The sequence below is a fragment of the Phalacrocorax aristotelis genome, chromosome 10 (genome assembly GCF_949628215.1).
Source record: "Phalacrocorax aristotelis chromosome 10, bGulAri2.1, whole genome shotgun sequence".
Taxonomy (NCBI): Eukaryota; Metazoa; Chordata; class Aves; order Suliformes; family Phalacrocoracidae; genus Phalacrocorax; species Phalacrocorax aristotelis.
This window is the reverse complement of record NC_134285.1, coordinates 4958929-4981655: the sequence shown is the minus strand read 5'-3', so window position 1 is coordinate 4981655 and position 22727 is coordinate 4958929. Positions and strand designations below refer to the sequence as shown.

At 42.4% G+C, this 22727-nt stretch overlaps 1 protein-coding gene across 3 annotated transcripts in view; it reads left to right on the top strand.

The window, feature by feature from the left end:
- SDK1 (sidekick cell adhesion molecule 1) overlaps nucleotides 1-22727 on the top strand; it is a 417626-nt gene that overhangs the window by 349331 nt on the left and 45568 nt on the right. For 2 of the 3 annotated variants that reach the window (XM_075104851.1, XM_075104853.1), the window contains 7 exons: nucleotides 3839-4033; nucleotides 8073-8274; nucleotides 10309-10412; nucleotides 12161-12231; nucleotides 17118-17253; nucleotides 19152-19211; nucleotides 21208-21309. In XM_075104851.1, coding sequence (XP_074960952.1) covers nucleotides 3839-4033; nucleotides 8073-8274; nucleotides 10309-10412; nucleotides 12161-12231; nucleotides 17118-17253; nucleotides 19152-19211; nucleotides 21208-21309 — 870 coding nt within the window. The remainder of the gene's footprint in view (nucleotides 1-3838; nucleotides 4034-8072; nucleotides 8275-10308; nucleotides 10413-12160; nucleotides 12232-17117; nucleotides 17254-19151; nucleotides 19212-21207; nucleotides 21310-22727) is intronic. The other variant, XM_075104852.1, reaches the window with a different exon arrangement.

Genomic DNA, 22727 nt, shown 5'->3' with positions numbered 1-22727 from the left:
TATCTAAGATACCTGCGACATCTTATTGTCATAGTAAAGGAAGGAAGCTTCGTTGTTCCTCCACTGCAGCAATTGCAGTTATTGCCTCTTATAGCCCTTGAGCATACATTAGTTTCTCTTTGAACACTTTCCATTTACCTCTATTGATTTGCCTTGTGTGATTTCACTTAACGTTTCCTGTCTTCTCCCATCTCTTGTTGCTGAAATTCATCAACTTAATAATTTTGTCTTTTTGATCTTGCATTAGCCCTAATTATTATCCAAGCTGTGGTTTAAATACTCCATCTTCTGTGTCACTCGGGGGAAAAAAAAAATAAAAACAATGCTTTTTATGCCAGGACATATCCTGGCTGTCCCAAACTGTACAATAGGAGCAGGTGATGTAGGAGATCAAAATTAAGATACTGGGTATCTCTCAGGTGGTTTGTAGGTAGCAGTAAGAGCGAGCTGAGTTCAGGTGCAGAGGCTGGATTATGTACCTTTGAAACAGACCAAGGAAAGTGTTGAGTTTCTGAGGAGAGAGTAAAGGTGACGGCTGTGGTCATGTAAGCTCTGCCTGAGATATCCAGGAAAATAGTCATTTACCCAGACTGTCAGCCAACACGGCAGATGTAGGAGAGGACAGTCAGAGCTCATACTGTTTTTCACAGGGATGCATTGAAAGGGAGTTTGCGGAGCCTGACCGAGAGACAGGCTGTGACAAGTGATTTCTTCTTTCTCATGGCTAAATTAGTTTTCACACTAGCCAAGGAACCACTCATGTTTAAGTTGTTGTAATGGCCTAGATATGTATGTGTTCCTTTGCCTAATCTGAGCTTGTTTGTAATTGGCTTTCCAGCAGGAGTACCACCATTTAGCAGTAAATAGTTATCTTTCTTTTCCCTCCTTACATTTTAACTATACTTTGTATTTTACAAAGGTTTAGAAAAGAGGGGAACTTGCTTGACAAGGATGTGTCCCAGATATCATACTTATCTTTTAATAACTAGATAAATCAACTTTTCTATTCCTTTAATATTCTCTGTTTCCCTCCAGGTCTTTTTTTTACGTCTTCTGTCCCTTTATCAAACTACTTTAGCCATCTTAGTCTCTTATTCCTTCATCTTTTCTGCTGCTGTAAAAATTTTCCCAGTGCTTTTCTTTGACTATTTTTCCCCCTTATTGAGATGCTCCATCAGGGTTTTCACTCCTGCATTCTTCACATCTGTATAAATAAAAAAGATGTCAGCTTATCCATTCCTTCTCCCCATGGCTAGCTGTCTTCCTGTAGACTTTAAAAAAGATCAAAATACTATAGTACTGAATATACAGAAATACTTTGGTGAAATATTTTGGACCAGTAATGAGAGAGCGCGTGCCGTCAATAAAAGGAGGTAGTTTGCAGGTAGAAAAATGAAATTTACACCCTAGGACTTTGCTGGGATCACAGAATCCCAGGTTGGAAGGGACCTCAGGGATCATCTAGTCCAACGTTCTGGGAAGAGCACAGGCTAGACAAGGTGGCCCAGCACCCTGTCCAGCCAACTCTTGAAGGTGTCCAACGTGGCCGAGCCAGCCCCTTCCCTGGGGACATTATTCCAGTGGTGACTGTCCTCACTGTGAAACATTTCCCTCTCGTGTCCAGTCGGAATCTCCCCAAGAGCAACTTGTGCCCGTTCCCCCTTGTCCTCTCCGTGTGACTCCTTGTGAAAAGGGAGTCTCCATCTTCTTTGTAGCCACCCCTTAAGTACTGGTACATGGTGATGAGATCCCCTCTAAGACTCCTTTTCTCAAGGCTGAACAAACACAGTTCTCCCAGCCTATCCTCATATGGCAGCTTCCCAGTCCTTTGATCATCTTGGTGGCCCTTCTCTGGATCTAAGCATGCTCAGGAGCTCTGAAAAATCAGGCCACTTTTTGTCCAGTGGTCTAAAGCTCTCCACCCAGCTGTGAAGACGTCGCTGTAGGAATATGCCTGACACACCAACTGCCACGTTGTGTGAGGGCACCCTGGGCCACACGAGGTGAGCCCGCTTGGGTGCTGGGAGCCTTTCGCTGCCGATGCCCATTTTCCAACATGGGTGCCCAGAGCGCATTAAGGCAATTCTGTGAATCGACTCTATACCCAGGCCTGTTTGTAACTGCAGCCTGCAGGAGCTCAGGCTGAAGCCACAAGTGCTTGGAAAAGCCAAGTCACTCTACAAGGTGTCAGTGCAATCAAATGTTTCCCATGTGAGGCAGCTATGGATGTTGCCCCACATCCCCTAGATCACTGCCCCCAAAGCAAAAAGGACAAGGAAATGCTGGTGCATTGTCAACAGCACTGTGAGAGTCAGCATACCAAAATGAACACCATCTGTATCCCAATTAAATTCCACTGTGCGTGACAGCATGCACCACACGCAAGTATGGCATTCATTCAAGGGAGTGCAGGAACTCTGTGCCTTTTCTGTGAGTCAGCATGTGGCAATGGTTGCGTATTCACAGAGGGAAATAAATGTCATTGATTTTGTCTAATAGCCACAGGTAAGATTAAAACCTCAGTTTTCACGCACTGACCTTCACGAAGGAAGCACGCCAGGTTTGGCTCCCCTTGTTCTTCTTACAGCCAAAATGTGGTGGAAGTTCAAAGTCTAGCTGGGATATTAATTCCAAGAGAAAGAGGTGGTCTCAGGTGTTGCAGACCCCTTTGTCATTCGGAAGACAAGAAGAGGGTTGGCAGAATCATGTTGTGGCTGTTTTGTTTTCAGATGGTTTGATTTGGATTTGTTGGCTGCCCTCTGCCCTGTGTAACTCCATGAAGCATTTAATCGTACAACTGTATTCAGCTTGGCAATAAAGCCCCACACCAATTCTGGTATTAATTGATTTTGGAAGTCAGCAGCTGGACTGAAAGTTACTGTCGAGCTCCAGAAGTGAGAGCCTGATTCAATTGCTGGGTTTACAGAATGGATTTGAACATTTGGCAGACCCTCTTTGGGGGACAGTTGTTGCTAGTGGTGCGTGAGAACTCTGGAAGCCCTCCTTTGCACAGTTGGATCATTAATAATAGAGGCTAAACTGTGAACTCCTAATTGTCGGGCAGGTTGGAATGGGGGTTATCACTTAACAGGCATCAACAAAATTGATTATTAAGTGCCGCATGGTTGAAGCAGGGCCTCACAGCTTGTAGGCTTCTTCCTTGGCCTGTGGGCAAGGGGAGCAGCGTTGAATCACAGAAGGAGGATGCTTTTATTGGCAGTTCTGGCACTCTCTGTACAGTTACAAGGGAGTGGGAGAGCTGAGAAAAAGGCAAGTGCAAAAAGCAGGACCAAGCCTTTACTTGAGCGGTATGAAAGCTGTGCGCTTTGGGCAATCCCACTGCTCTGATCTGCTCTCAGCCAGTGCTGAAACTGTGAGAGGGCAGAACAGCATGTGTGCACGCACACGTGTGTGTGCTTGGGTGGAAAGCTGAAACAGAGCGCGCTGTCTTGAACTGGCTCAACCAGATGACATGAGTTGCATGGACTCTGTTCCTTTGCCTTTCCAAAAAGGTACTGGCATGCTCAGGAAAGATTAAACTGGTTTTGTATCTTGTTTGGTATAAAGGATGGAAAGTAAAATCAGTTTCATGGCAGATAATATTGAGTAAACCCTTATGTGCGCCACCGCGTGTGATGTCTCTCGTAAGGTACGGTTCCTGACTGGGGGAGGGCTGTCGCACAGCAGAGTTTTATAACACTGAAGGACGTAAATGACTTTGTTCTGGTCTGAGATAAACAAGTAATTATGATAAACTAATAGTTTTAGTGCTCTTTTTTTCCCTGCTAGAAAAAAATCCTGACCCTTTTTCTGTCTCCTGTTGACACTGTGATTTCAGGGTATCAGATTGCCTACCGTCTGGCCAGCAGCAGCCCTAACAAGTTCACGACAGTGGAGGTTGGCTCAACAGTCAGGCAGTTTACTGCTACAGATCTCACCCCTGAGTCAGCATACATCTTTCGGACATCTGCCAAGACCAGGCAGGGCTGGGGGGAGCCTCTGGAAGCCACAGTGATCACAACAGAAAAAAGAGGTAATGCTTGCAGTCACAGGTACTTTCTGTTGCATGCCTTGGAGCCTCTGCTGCACTTAGGGGAATTTTAATAACAGGCTACAGCCTGTACACCACCTCCTTCTCACCCCATAAACCTGCCCCAAACCATAGCAACATCATGATTTGAGAAACCTGGTGAGCAAGACAGACTTTTATGAGACACAGTTCTAACCTGCCGGGCTGTTGGAGATTGATTTTTCCATCAGCTGCTATATTGGCCATATGCAGCCTCCTCCTGCAGTCAGATCTTTTTTTCCAGCTCTCTCGCTTTCTAGAAGGATTGCAATCTTAAGAAAGTAAGTGATGGATGAATTATATTGATTAGAGAACACAAAATGAGAGGCGGTGATGTTGCAGGATTTCTCCACAGTTCCTCCATTGTACCTCAGTCCTGACCTAATGTGTTAGTGATTACTCTGGCCTTGCACTGCCGCACACTCGAGCAGAGTGCTTGCATCTGGATCGCCCAGAATTTTTCTGCTTCTTGCATCGGCCATAAAATAGTTATTTGCATTCTGAATCCCCAATCAAATTGCCCTCTGTAGGGTACCTACTTGAAGAAAGCAGAAGTTACATGTGTATAAATGAAACCAGATGCTTAGATACCAAATGTATCAAAATGTGAAAGACGTATAAGGTATTACAGAATCTGTTCTGCATCATTGCTTGTTTCTAACACTTTGGCTCAAGTAACTGCTCAATTCTCCAGTCTCAGAACAGAGCTCTAGAGCTGCCAGTTAGAAAAATCATATTTTCTACTTAGGCATGATTTTTTTTTAAAATTCAGAGCTAAAGAGAATATATTGTTAGAGAACAGGAGTGTGGGACTTCCTCTGGTCTTGTACCATATGCCATGTTCCACTGCAAGGGGTGTATCTGATCTCTTGAGCTGGCAAAGTCAAAGCTAGCACCAGGGTAACTTTACCAGCATGACGGGATTTAGTGCCATGTGCCGCTCTGGCCCATTGTGCTGTCTGGATATTGATCTTTAAGAAAACTTCTTCGTCAAAAATTAGAACCATGCAACTTCTGTGAGAGAAGCACGCTTCAGCAGGTAACTAGGGCAGACCTCCACAGACGGCTTTCACCTATGGTTAGCACTTTTTCGTGTCCTTCTGTGCTTGTCCTTGGCTCTTGCCCAAGTCCTGCGCTATAACACAACCAATTATATTTACCTTTAGTTCTTAAAATGTGCCTACTAAACAATCTCTCGTTTTAAGTCCTTGCTACGCCTTGCAAATCATTTAGTGCAAGAGTAAGTATTTCCCATGCTATTGGCCCACAATGTCGTCTTTATTCTTTTCCTATAACACTTCTAAGAAGAGAGGACATTGGCCTGATGTTCAGCCACCAGCAGTGAGGACCTGTGGGCTGCTTATGGCCTGTCTGGTTGGTGTTAAAATTCCCGCTGGCATAGCTCTCCAGGCCACGTGCAGCCTTCCCAGTGCATAACAGTACAGTCCTTAGAGAAAGAACCTCTAGAGCTGTATTGGGAAACTTAACGTGTCTCCACTAAAGATACTGTCCATCAAAGAGATTTATGAGCTCAAGGTTTCTTCCACCCCTGTCTGACTGCTGTCAAAGTGGAATTTTGAAGTCCAACACGTGGAATTTTCAAAAAAACCCACCAGGTCCAATAAAGTGAATGCTCAAAGTTCAGAGCCTCTCCTTTTCAATAAAATGTGCTCAGATTTCCCAGACCGTGCACCAGCTGTTGCTGGATACACAATAGCTCAAGGCAGAACTCCCAACTCCGCTGCGGGAAGACTGATCCCTCATTGCTATCAGTGCTTTAGGGTTATCTTGAATAGGCACGTCATAGTATAAAATGAACCCTTTCTCTTTTTGATGGATGGCTCTACTGTGCCTCTATGCATGCTATGGAACCGAGTCCCAAGGCACTGAGAGTTAACTGAAGTGATCCCATATGTAACGTGTAGAGAGAAAAATGTGTTATCTTACATCAGCAAGATTGATATGAGGGGATGAAAAAAAAATTTGCCCAGTGCAGCTATTCTGCTAACAAGTAAACAAACCTGAAACTTGTATACATGGCAATAAATATTCTAGAGTGAAGAGATATTTAGTTTCCATTAATAAAAATGCATTTAATATCGTTACAGTCATTGATACTAAGGAAGGCAGGCACAAAAATTCCCTAGAAAATTAGCAAAATCGGTCACTCTTGTCCTTTTAAATTACTTGGATGACCCCAATATAAATCTTTATATTTTACAATGATTCGTGTGATTTACAGATTCCATGTTGTATTGTAGCTGTATTCTCAAGAGGTTCTTCTTTAGTGCTTTGAATCCACATAGCGGTATCGTACCCTTCAGAATACTTAACACCAGTGATCAGGGCTGAACTGAGTCAGGAGATGTAAATGTAACAAGAAATTAAAAGGAGTCCATTGAGTCATATGGCCTGGCCTTACGTTCCTGCACAAACATCTCACCTTAGCGTTTGCTTGTGTCTAAACTCCCATAAATAAACTCTTTATACTAATGGTTTTATACAAACAGTCAGGAAGTGTATCTTGCAATACAGGAGATTTTAAGATCTCCCATTAGCAGCAGAAGGAAACCCAATCATGGCAGACTGAGTGCAAGATCTGACCTGCCCAAAACTGCAAGCTGGTTAAAGCTTATCAGCAGAGAGTATTAAATCCCTGCACGACACTCACTTCCTCTGATAGAATAACCCAGAATACCTGTCTCAGCCTGTCAGTGTAAGACATTGACCTTTTGCATTGTACTCCGGCTCACAGGCTGCTGGCACCGAGGGCTTCCTCCAGCTAATAGCTTACAAATCTTTGGGCACTGATGTCAGCAAGAGCATGCTGCAGAGAAATGCCAAAACATATAGGAAATGGTTTTAGGGGATGGCAGGGAAATTCAGTGTTCACCATACAGAGCTGTGAGGAGTAGGGCAGGCAGAGGTGTGTTTATGGAAACAAGTGCTGATGAAACTGAATTGAATTGCTTCTCAAAAGCAAGTCACTGCAGTGTCTCCAATCAATTTCTGCTTTATTACATGCCACACATTTTAATCAGAATCAATAATCTTCATGATAAACAATTAAACAATTATTCCTCACTCTATAGAGTTTCTCTATTGAAATCGATGGAGTGCGGAGACACAGTGACGGGAAGGGAGATCTATATTGAAACAGTTGGGGACTGGCATGCTTACACCTACATTACCATTCCCTGCCTCATCTAAAAGGTGTACGGTTAATTACCTTGGAGAGATCTCCCTCAGCATTGGCACTGGCTGGTTTGTCTTTGCAGGTTCAAGGTTAGTGGGTACGAAGGGAAGAATTGGGGAGGTCTGGAAGTGAACTGCAGCAGGTGCTCAAGCCCCAGCTCTGCACTATCTCCAAGCTGGGGTTTGGAAGCAGCAGCAGGAGCTGGTGATGGTTCCCCGTTCCTTGCCAGAGAGAACTGGTATGGAAATTTAGGATTGGCTGTAAGTCATGTGCTTGGACTCTGCTACACACCAGCCTGTTCCAACTCATCCCTGCCTCCTCTTCATGCCTCGACTGGGGAGCAGCTGGTGGAAGAGGATGCTATGTAGCACAGAGAGAACACAGTCCCATGGTACCAAGTAATGAGCACAGGTTAAAAAGTTAAGTAGTTGACAGGCAAATTCTGTCAAGAGCAAATCCAGCTGGAAGCACAGCTGAGTTTCATTAAAGACTTCCCTGGTTTGCTTGGCTGCTGGTCCTAATGATTTTCCCTTAACCTGCTAGGGTAAGACCTCCCCAGGTTTGAGGTCTGTTGCTAGGAAAGTGTATGTTCAATAGTGACCTTTTATGCAGCGAGACAAAAATCAGTCTTACTGCTGCTCTTTGCAGTAGAAGGTTAAGGAATGGGATGGCTTCTATACTTCATGGGCAAGCCCAAAAGCTCAATCTCCTGTGGTGTTACCACCATGAAGATCCGATCAGGCTGTCACATTTTATGTTAGCTTGAATTTCCTCTCAAAGCAGTACCAAATTATGGTTTAATTGCAGAACGACCAGCACCTCCCAGGCAGCTGATGACCCCCCAGAGTGATGTGTCATCACGGAGTCTGCTGTTGAAGTGGGTTCCTGGAAGTGATGGATCTTCACCAATACGATATTTTACAGTACAAGTGCGAGACCTGCCAAACGGAGACTGGCAAACCTACTCCTCTTCCATCAGCCACGAGGCAACGTCCTGCCTTATTGAAAGGTACCATATGATCTCAGGCTAGGATAGAAATTCCCATTCTTTCCACTTCCAACAGTGAGGAAGCCAAAGCAAGCACCACTCAGCTTCACAGTCTTTTTTGGGGGAGAGAGGTTAAGTGAGGTCACTGCTCCCATTTTAGAGGTGGTGTTATGAAGAGCAGTTGAGAGATTTGCTGAAGGTCATGCGATAGATATAATTAAAGTTGGGTTGCAATGCATCTCTTTGAAGCTCTTCCTGAAAGCTCAGCACGGTAGATAACACTACTCAGGCTAAAATATATGCCGCTACGCGGTGCTTTGTAAAATACCACTAGTTAAAAATCCTTTCAGTAGTGACTGATGGTAAAATCCACTCTCAGTGCTTCATTGCAATTATCTCTATATAAGCTTTTCCAGAAGAAATAAGAAGCATTTTTATCTGTATTTTCCATACTGAAGTTTATAGATAGCATCAGAGTGTTTAAACTTTGTTATTCAGGCGTCATTATATCCTCAGCTATGCTGTTGTAATTAAAATCCTTGTAACATGTTAAGCAATTGAATGTCTCTAAGAAGGTACTTGTTTTGCTGTCCATTTCCTCTATTGACCAGCCAGTACAAATCAGATTATTTCTAAAAGGATGTGAGCTTTTGGAGAATCAGGTATTCAGAGCATTCAGGTACAGATTTTTCAGGTCTGTTATAAAAACAGCCGTGGCTATGGTACATGGCAGCTCACTGGTCATGTGCCAGAAGATACAGAGACATTGCTGTCTTTTCATCTAACTGTGCAGAAAAAATAAAAACTTGGGAATTATAGGTACAAATGTAGACCTGGTTCATTGACCTTGGAGGTGTTACACCCACCCTGAATTACACCCAGTACCTTTCCAGTCAAAACCTGTAAAATCAAGGAAACCAACCGTGTCATTTAGACTTGATATTGCCATTACTGAAAACAAAAGATCAAGAATGATGATTCAAATTATTCCAGTTGCTGTAGGTAAGTGACGGTGTCCTAATAGGGTGGAACTACTGAAAAATTTCTTCTGCCCCTTGGTAAAAGCATTTTCCTGTGAAAGTCCGGAGGACAAGTACACACGTAATGCAAGAGTGCTGCCCATCAGAATGCATTGTCCCTTGATGTTTAATTATTCCTTACAAGTTACTTTACTTGGGTTTGTAGTCAGTGTTACATCTGCCAGCTGATGGCTAGACGCTACCAATTAATTAGCTAAATCCCCTGTAACTTAACAGCTCTGCATTTGTAGCCGCTGCGTGTTACTCAGAAGGCAGCCTCCCCCACACCTTCTCCCTGCCAAGCCAAGACAGAAATACCTTTGCTGAGGTTATGTCAGTTGGAAATCACTCTCTGCATACGTTAAAGCATTGCACAGATAAAAGAGCTGCGGGAAACCTGTTGTTACTGTCTTTATTAAATAATCCAGGTAATAGCATTAATTTGAAATTCAGTAGGAATAAAATGCACTTATCAAATGGTATGGTCTAGAGGATTAGTGAGAAGGCTGGTGCTCTGAATTCCAGTGCCTGCTGCGCACTGGCTGACCCCGGGCATGTTACCTGCCTCCTCTCTACCTGTCATCCCCATCCGTGCCCTGAGGATGAGCTGACCCACAGATCTGTTTTGATGCTATCTCAGGTAAAGCACCTTGACAACCAGGTTTTGCATAGCTGTGCAAGGCTCAAGAAACAGCACACCTTGCCTTTTCCAACAAGCCCTGGTTGTAGGCTGCTCCGTGAACTGCACCTTCATGGCTGCTTTCTGGAGCCCGATTCAGCTATGAATCCATGAGTGCTTTCAGGAACTGAGGCCAATGGAAATCTGAGCAGATGCTGGTGGCAGGAAGGGTGCAAACACCCCCATGTCCTGAGGAATCTGGGGGAGGCTGCAAGGAAAAGGTGACGTGGAGGAGAGACAAATTGCTCAATGACTTCACTTGCCAATGGGCATGTTCTCGGTAGAGGCTTGTTTTGAGGCAAGTTGTGATGATGTGGGGAGATTTCATACCTCAGCCTTATTTTTTACATTCCACAGCTTGAACCCCTTCACCTCTTACAAACTGCGAGTGAAAGCAACCAACGATATCGGAGACAGTGACTTCAGTGCAGAGACCGAAGCGGTCACAACTCTGCAGGATGGTAAGCGAAGAGGCACGCTGGGAGCATCACTGTGGTGTGGGTGCTCCCCAGTGCTCCTAGGTTTGCTGGGCTCACTGCATTGTGTTCTCCATTGGGACAGTGGAGTGAAATTCAACATCCAATACAGTTTTGTTCATAGGAGATTGATACAGGTGGTAATGAGATGTGGCTGAATTCCTAACAGGCAGCCTTAAGTGTCCTGCTGTGCCCTCTGGTAATGAATCATACTTTCAAGAGTCTCAAAATGGAATTAAACTCCGTTTGATTGGCTTCCAAACTCTGCACTAACCATTATCTTTGCAGAAATTGAATAATTTACAAGAGATCATTAAAAATAAATGTAGAACCATGCATACATTTGAAGAAGTTTCTTCAATTGTTTTCACTCACAATCCACATCAGTCTGCAATATGGCAAAATTGCTGAGGTATAAGTAAGAATATGAAGCTCCTGGAAACATGAGCATTTAATCCTACAGATCAGGGCTAATAAACTGTGAATGACATTGACAAGGCTTTTATTTTTAGCCTTAGAGATCAGCTTCTAATTCCTTGATAGTATAAAGTCAATGCCTGAATGCAGAAGTAGCTCTGGTGTCTTGGATGGAGAAAGGAACTCTGCAAAGTGTAAAAAAGCATTCATATTTACCCTTAGCCTGGGAAATGGGGTAATACTGGGATACATATATAAGTATATATGGTGCTGGCTAGTATTTGATACAGTGCGAGGAATGACTAGTTAAATATGACATTGATATATGAAAATAGAAAACAGTTTTGCAAAGGCACGTTTAAAGAATGGGATTTTGAAATAAGAAAAACAGAGGGCAGAGCTCAGGAGTGTTCCAAGTTAAACAAGAACCCATGTAATACTTGAATAATGTGCCCAGCAGCCTTTAAAGACATCCTGACTCTCCACCTTCCTGAACAGCGGCCGCTGTATTGGTGCAGGCTGCCACCGGTACTAATGAGACAGCACTGACTCACTGTTTCAGAATTTAAAATTTTATTTTCGATTCTCTTTGAATTTAGCTACAGTGAATCTGGATTTGTGCTTGGCCTCCTCACAATACAACGGGGAAACACTGTGAAAGCTTCTCACCTCCTTAACAAACTGAACATTTATTCTGCTGGGCAAACCTGGTGCTGCCACTAGAGCATTGCGCCGTGGAGGGCTGTCAGCTCCTGATAAGACTTCCCTTCTTCGTATTTGAGCTGCTGAAGTGTGTGCGTGTGTATATATATGGTATAGACCATGGGCACAGGAATGGGTTAACCTGCGATAAATCAAGCTATCCTAACTAAAATAGTCTGTGTGAATACACAACACAGACTTCTAAAAACAATGTGGGCTTGCCCTGTGGCAAAAATATCATAGAAAATTTGGGAGCAGTTTGCTCGCACTTTCAAGCATGCACACAGCTGGTTTAACTTCCTTTCAAATATGTATCCAGTTGTTTGTGAGCAGCTGGCACATTGCAGCCTCCTCCAGATTTATGCCCTCAGCTTTTCTCTTATTCCTGCTCAAGTTGCCAAGGCCACAGGTAGAGCAAGGGATGTATGAGAAGTGGCTGGCTTTCGTCTGGATTGCAATATTCATATCCACCGCACTGCTTTCGAGACCCACCACGTAGTAGCTGGCATAGAAGACTTTCTTCAGCCGCAAAGAAAGAGAGCCTGATGAATAAAAGCTGCCTGTTTTCTACCCTGTTGCTATAACTGCATTGGTTACCTTTTTTTCTTGTTTAGTTCCAGGTGAACCACCCGGTTCTGTGTTAGTAACTCCCCACACAACTTCATCTGTCCTTGTGCAGTGGCAGGTAGGTAAAATTAAAAATTTTGATGTTGCTGGAACAATTTTTTGGCTGCTTTGACTTGTTGACCTCAGTGGTACATTGCAAGGGACGTTCCCCTGAGTTGGAAGTATTGTAGGAAAGTTGAAGGACTGCAGCCACTTCCTTATTTTCCTGATCCAGGCATATATTTTAGTGATGGATGGAAATTTCTGGCAGTTGCTTTTACTTTGTGCCCCATAAGGCAAAGCTTGGGAGGTAAAGGAGTTTCTGTAGCGATGCCCAAGATCGTTACTTGTACAGATTCTCCTGTCCTTGATATCAATCGACACACATCTTTATACTGAAAACATTCAACAGAGTGCGGCGCTGGTAAAGATCAGGTAGTCAAAAGCTCTCTTTCGTTCGCATCGCATACTGCCTCCTTCAGCTGCTGAAATAATCAGAAGAGTGTGCTGTGCTTGAGATCCTGCTCATACCTTTGAGGAACTCCACATGCTCTTTTGGCTCTTTGAGGGCTAAAAATTGAGATTTCTTCAGAGAAAAGAAAGGCAGTTTGAGCTCTCCAGAATATCTCTGAGTTGGATGGGAAAGTATTCGTGCCAAGTCTGTGTTTTATATAGGCATTTCCTCTGCCTTCCTTTATCTTTCAATACTGGCCTCCTGGGAGATTCTGGAACATTTTGTGACCCAGTGCCTGAGGCTTCTTTTTGCAGAGTGAGCGTTAACAGAGGGAACCCAGTGGGGTACTGCACGTTATCCATAACCTATCCTGGAAAGCCTCTCCCACCCTGCTCCCGAGACAATGTCCCACACACATAATAAGGATAACTTTGGACAGATTACATTATAGTGAAAAATGTAGATACACATTTACAGTACAGATGGGGCTCCTTGTATTTTTGGAAAAAAAAATACGAGGGTCTGTTTATTGCTATGCAGCAGCACTTTAAAAATATGCCTGGCTGTACTGCGGGGTTGCTGGCCCAAGTTCACAGAGCATAATACTAAGCAACATCATTGCTTACAGCATGTTGAACAAATAGAAGACATGTTGAACAGTTTTATCAAAGGAATTACAGAGAGATGTAAATCTAACACCCCACCTACAAATAAAGCCCACAGCGAAGAAGAAAGGGCGCGCAAAGAGAGGACAAAGAGGACATGAGGCATGATGTACCGCAGAAGTAAACATTCCCCCAGTTGACTGATTATTGGCATGTAGTTAATGTGAAATAGGGGGTGTTTATGTAATTGGATGCTTTTTATTTCATGAAAACGAAATGGGGTTGTTGTGCCAGAGCCATCTCAGGGGAGTTGTGGGTGATTATGTGTCATTACTACATGTATATTATATTAATAGGTCCTGGTAATTTAGCCGTACTGTATTTTTCAAATAAACAAAAATCTTCAAGTCCCACAATAGCCTCCAATTAAGAGGAAGTTTCACAGCAGTGTCTAAGAAATAATGTAAACTGAAAACAGCAGTCAAGCTAAATGGGAGAGTAGATTTCCAAGCAAAGCTAAATTTTTAACTTTGAGCTGTGTTAATAATTCACAAAACAAACTCTACATGCACTATCTGTGCTTTCAGCTGCTTGGTCCAATCAGTCCATTATTTTTAAATTTAAAGTAGGAAGAAAATAAGTGATTTCCGTTGAGGTCTGTTGTATCAATAATGCAAGGTTATTTCAAATGTTCAGGGGGTTGTTACAGTTAACACTCAGGATCATGTACTGTTCTGCTTCTCCCTTAGAGATAACAATTATTCAGACTTACATTTTAGTCTTTTTTTTTTTTTAATTTTATTTTTAAACAGCACAAAAGTGTTTCTCTTACTTCTGTACAACATTATGGGCTGCCACTCACAATCATTTTGCCTATTTCAGCAGATCCCTCAGGCCTTCCTATAAAATCCTAAATAATCCATTACATCAAAAGCAGGGTTTTGTCCATGAAAGACAGATAGGAAGGGGAAGACCTGACCTTTTAGCAGAGTACCCTTTTCAGGAAAGAATCATCATTTCCATGGCAAGGAGAAAGACAGTTTTCAAGCCATTTATTTTCTGAGCTTTCCTGTCCTAAATTTAAAGGAAGGAAAAAATGGAGAATCACATGAAAGCATAAGAAAACAATGTTTGCTATCAACAAATCAGTGTTGAGCCGCAATGAGGAATTAAGCTTTATCTGTTAGGGAGTTATATGGCAGAGCAGGGAGTAACAGTCTCTTTCTCAGCTTCAGCAGTGTTTTCCTGTTAAGATTCTGTAGGATATTCCACCTCAACTTTTTTTTTTTTTTTAATTAATAGTTAAAATGGGAAAAAACATTCAATCCTCCCAAAAGCACCTTCCTTCTAGGTAATAATTATCTGAAAAACAAGTCTAGGTAATGTTCACAGTATTTTTTTCATTGTGTGAAGTTTATTTCCATGCTGGATAGGCTTTGTTTTCTTGCAGCCTCCCTCCTCCTTGCGGTGATGCACTCAAGATGTACTTCAGTGGGACAGTACCTGCCTTTACCCTGTCTCTGGAGAAGGCAGTCCTCATGCTTTGCGCTGTGACTCGTCCCTGCCAGGGCAGAGGGAGGCAGGGACACTGCCGTGCTGTGGAGCCCTTCTCTGCCAGGGCATCATCAGAGCTAAAGCAACCTCAGTATAACACAGGAAACAAATAATGAAAGTCAGAAGACTGGAGAAGAAAAAAAAAAAAATCCTGGTTATACTAGTAATTGCCAGTAAACCATATCTCCTCTTCTCTACCTTGCGGAGAACGTTTCAGCCGGGCCATGAGCAGTCACGTCACCAGGCAGCCCCGGAGAAGGCTGTTGCTTTGTTTGCTGTATTTGCTCAGTCCCTTGAACAAGGGGCTCAGTCTGAGACTAGGAAAGGCTGTTGTACAAGAGGTTGATTTATTTGCCTTGTAAAATGGAGCCTGAAAGGGAATATGATTGCCCTTTTTAAAATACGTTATGGGAGTAAACACCCCACAGGGAGAAGAACAATTTAACCAAAAGGCAATCTTAGCACAGGAACAAATGGTTATAAACTAGCTATGAATTATTTACATGAGAAATTAAATGAAGGTGTTTCTAACCACCCAAGAAGTGGGGCTTGGAAGAGCTTTCCAATAGGAGTACCGGGGAGCAGAAAAATCAGCTTGTTTTCTGGTGGAGGTTGCTCTGTTTGTGAAAAGGACTTCAGGAAGCTGACTTTCTGCAGCCTTGAGGACCTAGTCCTTGAGGGCCTCTTGAGGCCCCTCGCAATCCTGTATTCCTAGGTCGTTCTGTAATGCAGATGCTAAATAACAGTGAAACGTGGTCAGAGCTTCTCCAAAGGGTGGAGCACAGTAATGAGCATGAAACAGCGATGAATGAGGTTCTCCAACCATGCAGAGCAACTACAGCAAGATCTTGGGACTATGTGGATTGCTTTCAGCAGGCGCTGGGCAGGACAGCTGCAGAAAGAGGTGGCTTCTTGCAGGAGCAGTTCTGCTCCTTTTCCTGGTAGCTGTCTAGCTTCCTTCTACTCTGGTTCACATAATTTTCATTTTTGGTTTCCATAAACTGCAATCTTTCTACTTAATTCCTTCAGCCCTCACCCAAAGCAAAGTCCTTTGTACCGAAATAGGACAAGCCCTCTCTCTCCTTTTGCCATCATAATGAAGTAATGGAAAATTCTTGTCATTTCTGGAAGCAGAATGCTAGGTTATTACCAGATATCTTCCTCCTTTCCTGTAAAAATATTCTTACTTTCTTCATTAAAATTACATGTGGTATTACCTTCTATTGTGACAGCGTTTCACACTGGCGGTTAATTTTTCCACAATGGACAGAAGGTTTTCCTTAGTAAAGTTCACAAGACTGCTAGGGATCTTTCTGGATTAAAGGCGAGATCATCATTAAAATCCTTTTCATTTATACTTTCAGCCCCTTAAATTTCAGTACAAGAATCTTTAGAAGATAAATGGTTTGGGGCATCTTTTCTTCTCTGCAGTTCTTAGCCTGTATTAGGCTCGTGAAAGTAATTTTTTTTTTCCCAAACGTGAAGAATCCCTTTGCTTGTCTCTATTTAAGCAAGCCATTCAGACAGAAATCTCCTTTTCAGTGTACTGGCTGAATATCTGTACCTGAAGGAAGATGTCAGGAGCTGCTGAAGAATCCTTGCTGAGGTACTATGCCTTTGAGGATCTTCCAGCATGTTGCAGAAGAAAAAACACCCTCATATGTGGGCCAGCCCAGTGCCATACTGCTCCAGGCTGTCATGGAGGAGACCTGGGCTTGCCTGTGGGACTGGACATGTGCAACACACCAGAGTCCATCACACTGTGACTATTCTCTAAATGCCTCTCTGAGGCTATTAGACCTATTTTCATCTTCCTAATTAAAGTCAGAATACACCAATTTTTTGTTATTCTTTCATCAGTTAAGTAATGCCAAATGAAGAATGTTCTGTGAATAGTCCCCAAGGAAAACAGCCACTAATGAAATTCTGTCTTTGACAAAATAATTTATTTCTTTTCATCTCGGAAGAAGTGAAATACTGTTTTGCTGTTCCACTGTTGGTGGCCAACGACATGCATTTTCAGGGACATGTTTACTTATATTCTTTATCACATAGAAGTTTCTGTGGACCAAGAAGGAAAGGACTGTGGCTCTTAGTGTAGGGCATCAGGTGTCAATTTTTAAGTACAGAACCTTTTGCAATTGCCACAGCTCAGCGAAATCATCAAAGCTGCCTTTAATTTGTGTTTTTCAAATTACACAACCTTTGACTCTCTACATTATGAATGACTATTTTCACCAGAAAGCACTGTGTCCCTTCGCACAGGACCGGCGTCAGCTACTGCCCGTTGTGATGGATGTTTGTTGCAATACACGTCTTAACAAGCCTGTTTTTAATGTGAATGTTTTTCAGCCACCCAAAGTTGAGAGTCTAAATGGTTTGCTGTTGGGATACCGGATCTACTATCGGGAGCTGGATTATGACACTGGATCTGGAACAGATTCCAAAACCATCCAGAACCCTTCAGCTTTAAGAGCAGAGATCACACGTAAGCCTGTGTTTTGGACCTTGTAATATCCCAGAATGGTAACGCATCGTCATACCAGACACTGTATGCCCTCTTGCCCCATGGAAATAACATACAGTTGTGTCTAAGAGTGCTGGGGATAATTTAGCATTTGCACAATCAGGATGAAGATGCTGAAAAATGCTAATAACTCTGATCAGCATCGCTTGAAATGGTGCGGTCTAGTCTATGCCAGCATGTTTGAATTGATGTTCTGTCCCCCACGTATCCTCTGATTTCCTGCTTTCTGCTACCTCCGTTTCATGATTACCCTGGTATAATTTGTTCTGCCATCGGACAAAAAAGGCAGAGACTTCATTTGTCTCAGCTAGGAACCTGTATCTTTCTTGCTATTTTTTAATACATTTTATAATTGAAATTTTATTTTTCTATTTGCGGTACAGGAAAACAGCTGAGGAGAAATTTTAAATAGAATTTTTACAATTTCCAAGTTCCTGTCCCTATTTTGGAAGAAAATAGCAAAAATGAGCAAGAATTTTAAGGTGCATGCTTGCCATGTTAGTCACTGGGGGTTTTGCCTCACGTGGAAAGAAGGTGGAGAGGGAGAGGAATGATAGAAAAATGAAAAGGATTTTTAGACAGGCTAGAAAGGAAATCGGAGGGAAGAATAGGTAGAATAAGATGATGGGGAGGCAAAGATGTGAGCACTCAGTAGCCTGAGAGATATGGTCCAGCAATGAGACATGCTGACGGAGGGACCAGCTTTTGTCCTGTTTGATGTCAGTGGAATATTCAGTATAAGACAATGCTCGCTCTAAGAGCAGCAGAATAGGGTTGAGTGAGACTATTTTAATATCTTACATCATCTTCCATGTTTCCCGACCCCAAAAAAAAGTGGTTTCTACAAAAGTGAGAGTGATTTTTATGGGGGTGTGGAAAAAATGGATCCTTTAAACATGACATAAAGCACCTCACTCTTACCTCACTGACATGGTCAGTGCCGAATGAGACTTCTCAGACTGTACAGAGTTTTAAGCAGGACAGAGTAAAGATGTAAAGCTCCTATAGGTGTAGGTATGTGCAAGCTGTTTTTTCCTGACAAAAGCTGAATGACTGACTATATATCTTATTGTAAAATAATGACTTTGGATGCTCACTAGTCTCACAAGCCAGGGAGCACGTGAAACCTACCGGTTTCCTCTCTTCCCTCTTCTTGGCTGGCCCTGCAGCCGTGTTCCTAATAGTTGTAGGGGAGAAAAACACATGCTGTACCTCTCCAGGGAGTCAAGAGAAAAAGAAAGGGCTGGAGACAAGTGTATTTGAAGAGAAATTTCCCTCTTTCTCCTCATGACAATTCTCACCTTAGTACACCTCTGTTCCTCGCTGACCTATGGTTTTGCACAGCTTAAAATATTATTACAATTCACTCAGAGCAGGAATATTGAATTCTGTAAGTGAAACTGTGGGAAATCTAGCACTCCTTTAAAGAAATGGGTCCTGTCCTATTGTAAGTGTTTGCTCTTTGTGGCCCATGTTCCAGGTCTTTACCCTGCAGCTCTTCAGGCTTTGAATTTTGCATGTTGAAAAATAAGGAGGTAATTCAGTGTTGAGAATTTCCCCCCTAGAAATTGCTTCCTTTTTACTCATTTGTTCCGTTTAGTCTAGGAGTCAGAACATTTCTGTATTGTATATTTGTGAGTTTCTCTGTTTGAGGAAGAAACGAAACAGCCCCGTGTGAGCGAGATGCCTTTGATGTGTTACGAGAGAGTGATGTGATTTTATTGCCCTTCAAGGTATAGTCCTAAAGCTCAAGCTGTGTGTGTGTGCTGCATCATTTGCCTCTGTCTCTGCTGTACATCATTTGCAGTAACTATTTCCTTGCATTGTAACAAGCTTTCTGCTTTGCTTACCCTGAATAGCCCAAAGCAGCTTCAAGACAGTGAACAGCAGCTCTGCATTAACGACGTATGAATTAACACGTAAGTGCACATTGCCTTTAGATGAGACTCTTTGTAATGGTTCAAAATACACTACAGGCAAACTCGTATGGTTCCCCTCAGTGGATCTAGCAGAAATCAACACAGATTAATGATTCTGCTTTCTTGAGTTTCTTTTTCTTTAAGCCTTTGCTTTCCCTACATCAAGAGGTGTTGATGATGCAAGTGTAGGTAGCTGTTGTAAAAATGTGGCTGCTGGGAAGGTAAAACATTATTGACTGTAACAACCCAGTATTGCTGATGCTAAATGAATTTTGATTCACTTGCTACATATTTTGCAGTCCATCTGAGTTTATCTGTATCACATCATTAGTTCTATGATTCAAGCATTTCGATGCTCAGGCATTCTGTGGAGTAGGAGGCCAGTTTAGAGAGGGCCCAATAAATTTATGTGCATCTCCAGAGGTTTTTTCAATTGGAAATGAATAAAATAGCATTCGACAGAGTTAAAAGGCAAGTTGCTTTGTGGTGATGATGATTCACTAGATAGGTTTTGCCCAAGGCTTTTGAGTCACAGATTGTGATGGGCTAAAAAAATAAAAATGAAGCCCTATCCCCACTGAAACTTGCATGCATGAACTCTCATGTGTTCCATTTTCTTCCACATCCAGTTAACACTAAAATCTCCCTTGTGGCTTTTCATAGCAGCAATTAAAGTTTCCCTGCACAAGCTGCCCAGTACTATATCCTATATATCTTACTTTTATTTATTTATTTATTTACATACTTAGCATCCTTATTGCTGATTTGCTTGCTACGTGTTTTGCAGTCCATCTGAGTTTAGTGGTATCACATCAGAAAGTTAGTGGCATATCGGGTACCATTTACAGAGTGCCTGAGACGGGGGAATGGTGCTGGGCTCTGAGTCAGATATAGGAGCACAACACTTGTAAACATTTCCCTGAAACCAAAATTAGATGAACCTGTATGATTAGGCTTATTGAAGCTTACCAAACCGATGGCATACTGTCAGCTACAGAGTTAAGGGTACTCTGTGATTCATAGAGAGCAGACAAAATTATTGGTAAAGGGAGAAATTTGGAATCCTGGCCATCCATGTCTTAATCAATTCAATGCTCATTTAAATACAGCAATTTATATTATTGATCACTGTAATTTCACTGTTAAATATTTTAGATGATAAATATTTCTGTTAGGATTGATTCTTTCATCTTGAAAATGCAAAATCTGAAATGAAACTGCTCAGGCGCTGCCTCCCCTAATGACATTGACATGATTCTACTCCACCCTCATTTGCATCTACTAACTACCCCCATAAAATTGTTTTTTTCTATATTTTTTTCACACTCTGGCTTTCCTGCCTCATCTGTCAGAGTAGTTTCTGTATGTCAGCAAAGAAATTGGTTGCTGGGTGGCCAAATGGAGTCCAGACTTCAAATTCTCCTTTCTCTTTGTGATTGAGGTTCGGGCTGTGGTCACTTTGAAGGAGAAAGATACCCATGCAGTACTTCGAATGGGACTCCAGATTCCCCACTGCACATCTTCTGCACCCTGCTTCAGCTGTGATGTTCCTGAGCAGTGCAGTTGCTGAATGACTCCCTGGGTGGAAGTCCCCAGGATTAGGCAAAGGCTTGAAGCCATGTTCTTTCCTACCAGTAGAGATCCAAAGGAGCCCATATGTTGAAAATTCAAAGTAAGGTCCTGCCTTTTTCTGTCAGTAAGAATGACCTAGAGATGTTCCTCTAGTAGTTACCATCAGGAATGACTCCTCTTACTGGGCCTACACCGTGAGGAAACACTGGAAAATCCTGCCATTTCATTGCAAAGATCTTTCATAATTATGCAAATCCCGCTGTGATGTGTGAATTAAGGAAGGATGGAAGTAGAGATTGCACTAATTGTACTGTTTAATGCTGTATTTCACGAGAGAGAAATCTGCTGATAAAGAGGTGATGGAGTCTAAAAAGTACCTGTAATACAGTATAAATACCTATAATACAATATTTTACTTTTACAGAGTTGAAGAAATACAAGAGATATGAAGTACTAATGACAGCATATAACGTAATTGGTGAGAGCCCTACCAGCACACCAGTGGAAGTGTTTGTGGGTGAAGCAGGTAGGTAAAAGGAAAATGAGTTTATTTTTTCCTTTTTTTTCAGTACTGACATGTTTTAATATTCTCCAGATAATATTTAATATTTATCCAGGAAAGGAATGATTTGAAAAATTCCCCTGTCACGATCACCTAGAGTTTTTTGGAGTGTCCTCGCCTGGAATATGTTGGCACTGACAGTTTCTTGCCATTTGAAAGCCAGGTGGTCTACATGAATATGGGAGAAAGGGCATTTGAAAGAAAGAAGGGAATATATTTTTTGGAGTTGCAGGAGGATGTCTGTTCATACCAAATTAGCTTGAGGGAAGAATTGACTCAAGTTAAAGAAGTGAAAAGTGAAGCACAAGAAAACCACAAGGGAAAAGAAACAAAACAAAGGAGACTTGTAAAGCTGGTTCTTTTATTTTATAGCTCTCTGTGTAGAGGCAGTGCCTCTGCACCACACCTTGCTGTATTTTTATGCTCTTGAAGCCAAGAAGACGTTGTCCCCAGTTTTTGCTAGCTTTGGGGGCACAGATGATGGTTACCCTCCGGAACATGCAGGCTCTATACCTGCATCCGGGCCCTACAGAAGCTGAGGGTCACCGGCACTATTCGTGTCTTTACTTATCACAGATCTAGTGCATGAATCCAGGCTGTATTTATGAAATGTACTTGCTGATCATTTTAAAATCCCTTCATTGGAAGGCTGGAGGGGGCAACTGGGACAAGACAGTTTACTAGACACTTCTTTGAATGTTTTGTGAAACAGGTGGTTTTGCAGAGCCCAGATAACTTGCAGCTGAGTCTGTTCTCAGTAACTCTGCTGAGAAGCGCAGGACTGGAATAGCTGATGTCTTCCTCACAGCCATCATGGTGGTGATGTATTTATGTTGACCCCAGCTGGAGAGCGGCTGGCGTTGAAACAGTTGTTAGTTATGGTATCAATTTCTGCAGCAGCATCTTTTGAAGCTTGGAACAAGAATAGGCGACGCGCACCCTCCTGTTGTTCAGTCTGCCGCCATGAATGAATCTGATTACGCTTTTGTTCTTCTGTCTCAAGGATGTAGAGGTTATCAAACCCAGCACTAATTAATTTTATTATTATTCATTAAATATTCTATTGCTCAAACAAAGCAAATCACATTTTTTTAAACTCTACTTAAACTTTTCTTTTCAAATATGGTGTAACATTCACTAACTTTCTCTGAAAGCTTCATGAATTAATCAGAGCAACACAGTCCTGGAGAGACAGCTGGCAATATTTACCTTTTTTTCTAGTTTGCTGCTGCTCCAACTTACTTCTGCAACTGCAGCAAAGAAAGCCCCAAGTGGAGCCAACTGTATATGGCTTCAAAACACATTTTTGTTTCAGAGCTAAATATCTCGCTGCTGCAAATGGAGCCAGCACATGAATTTATACACATGTACACGGCACAGAA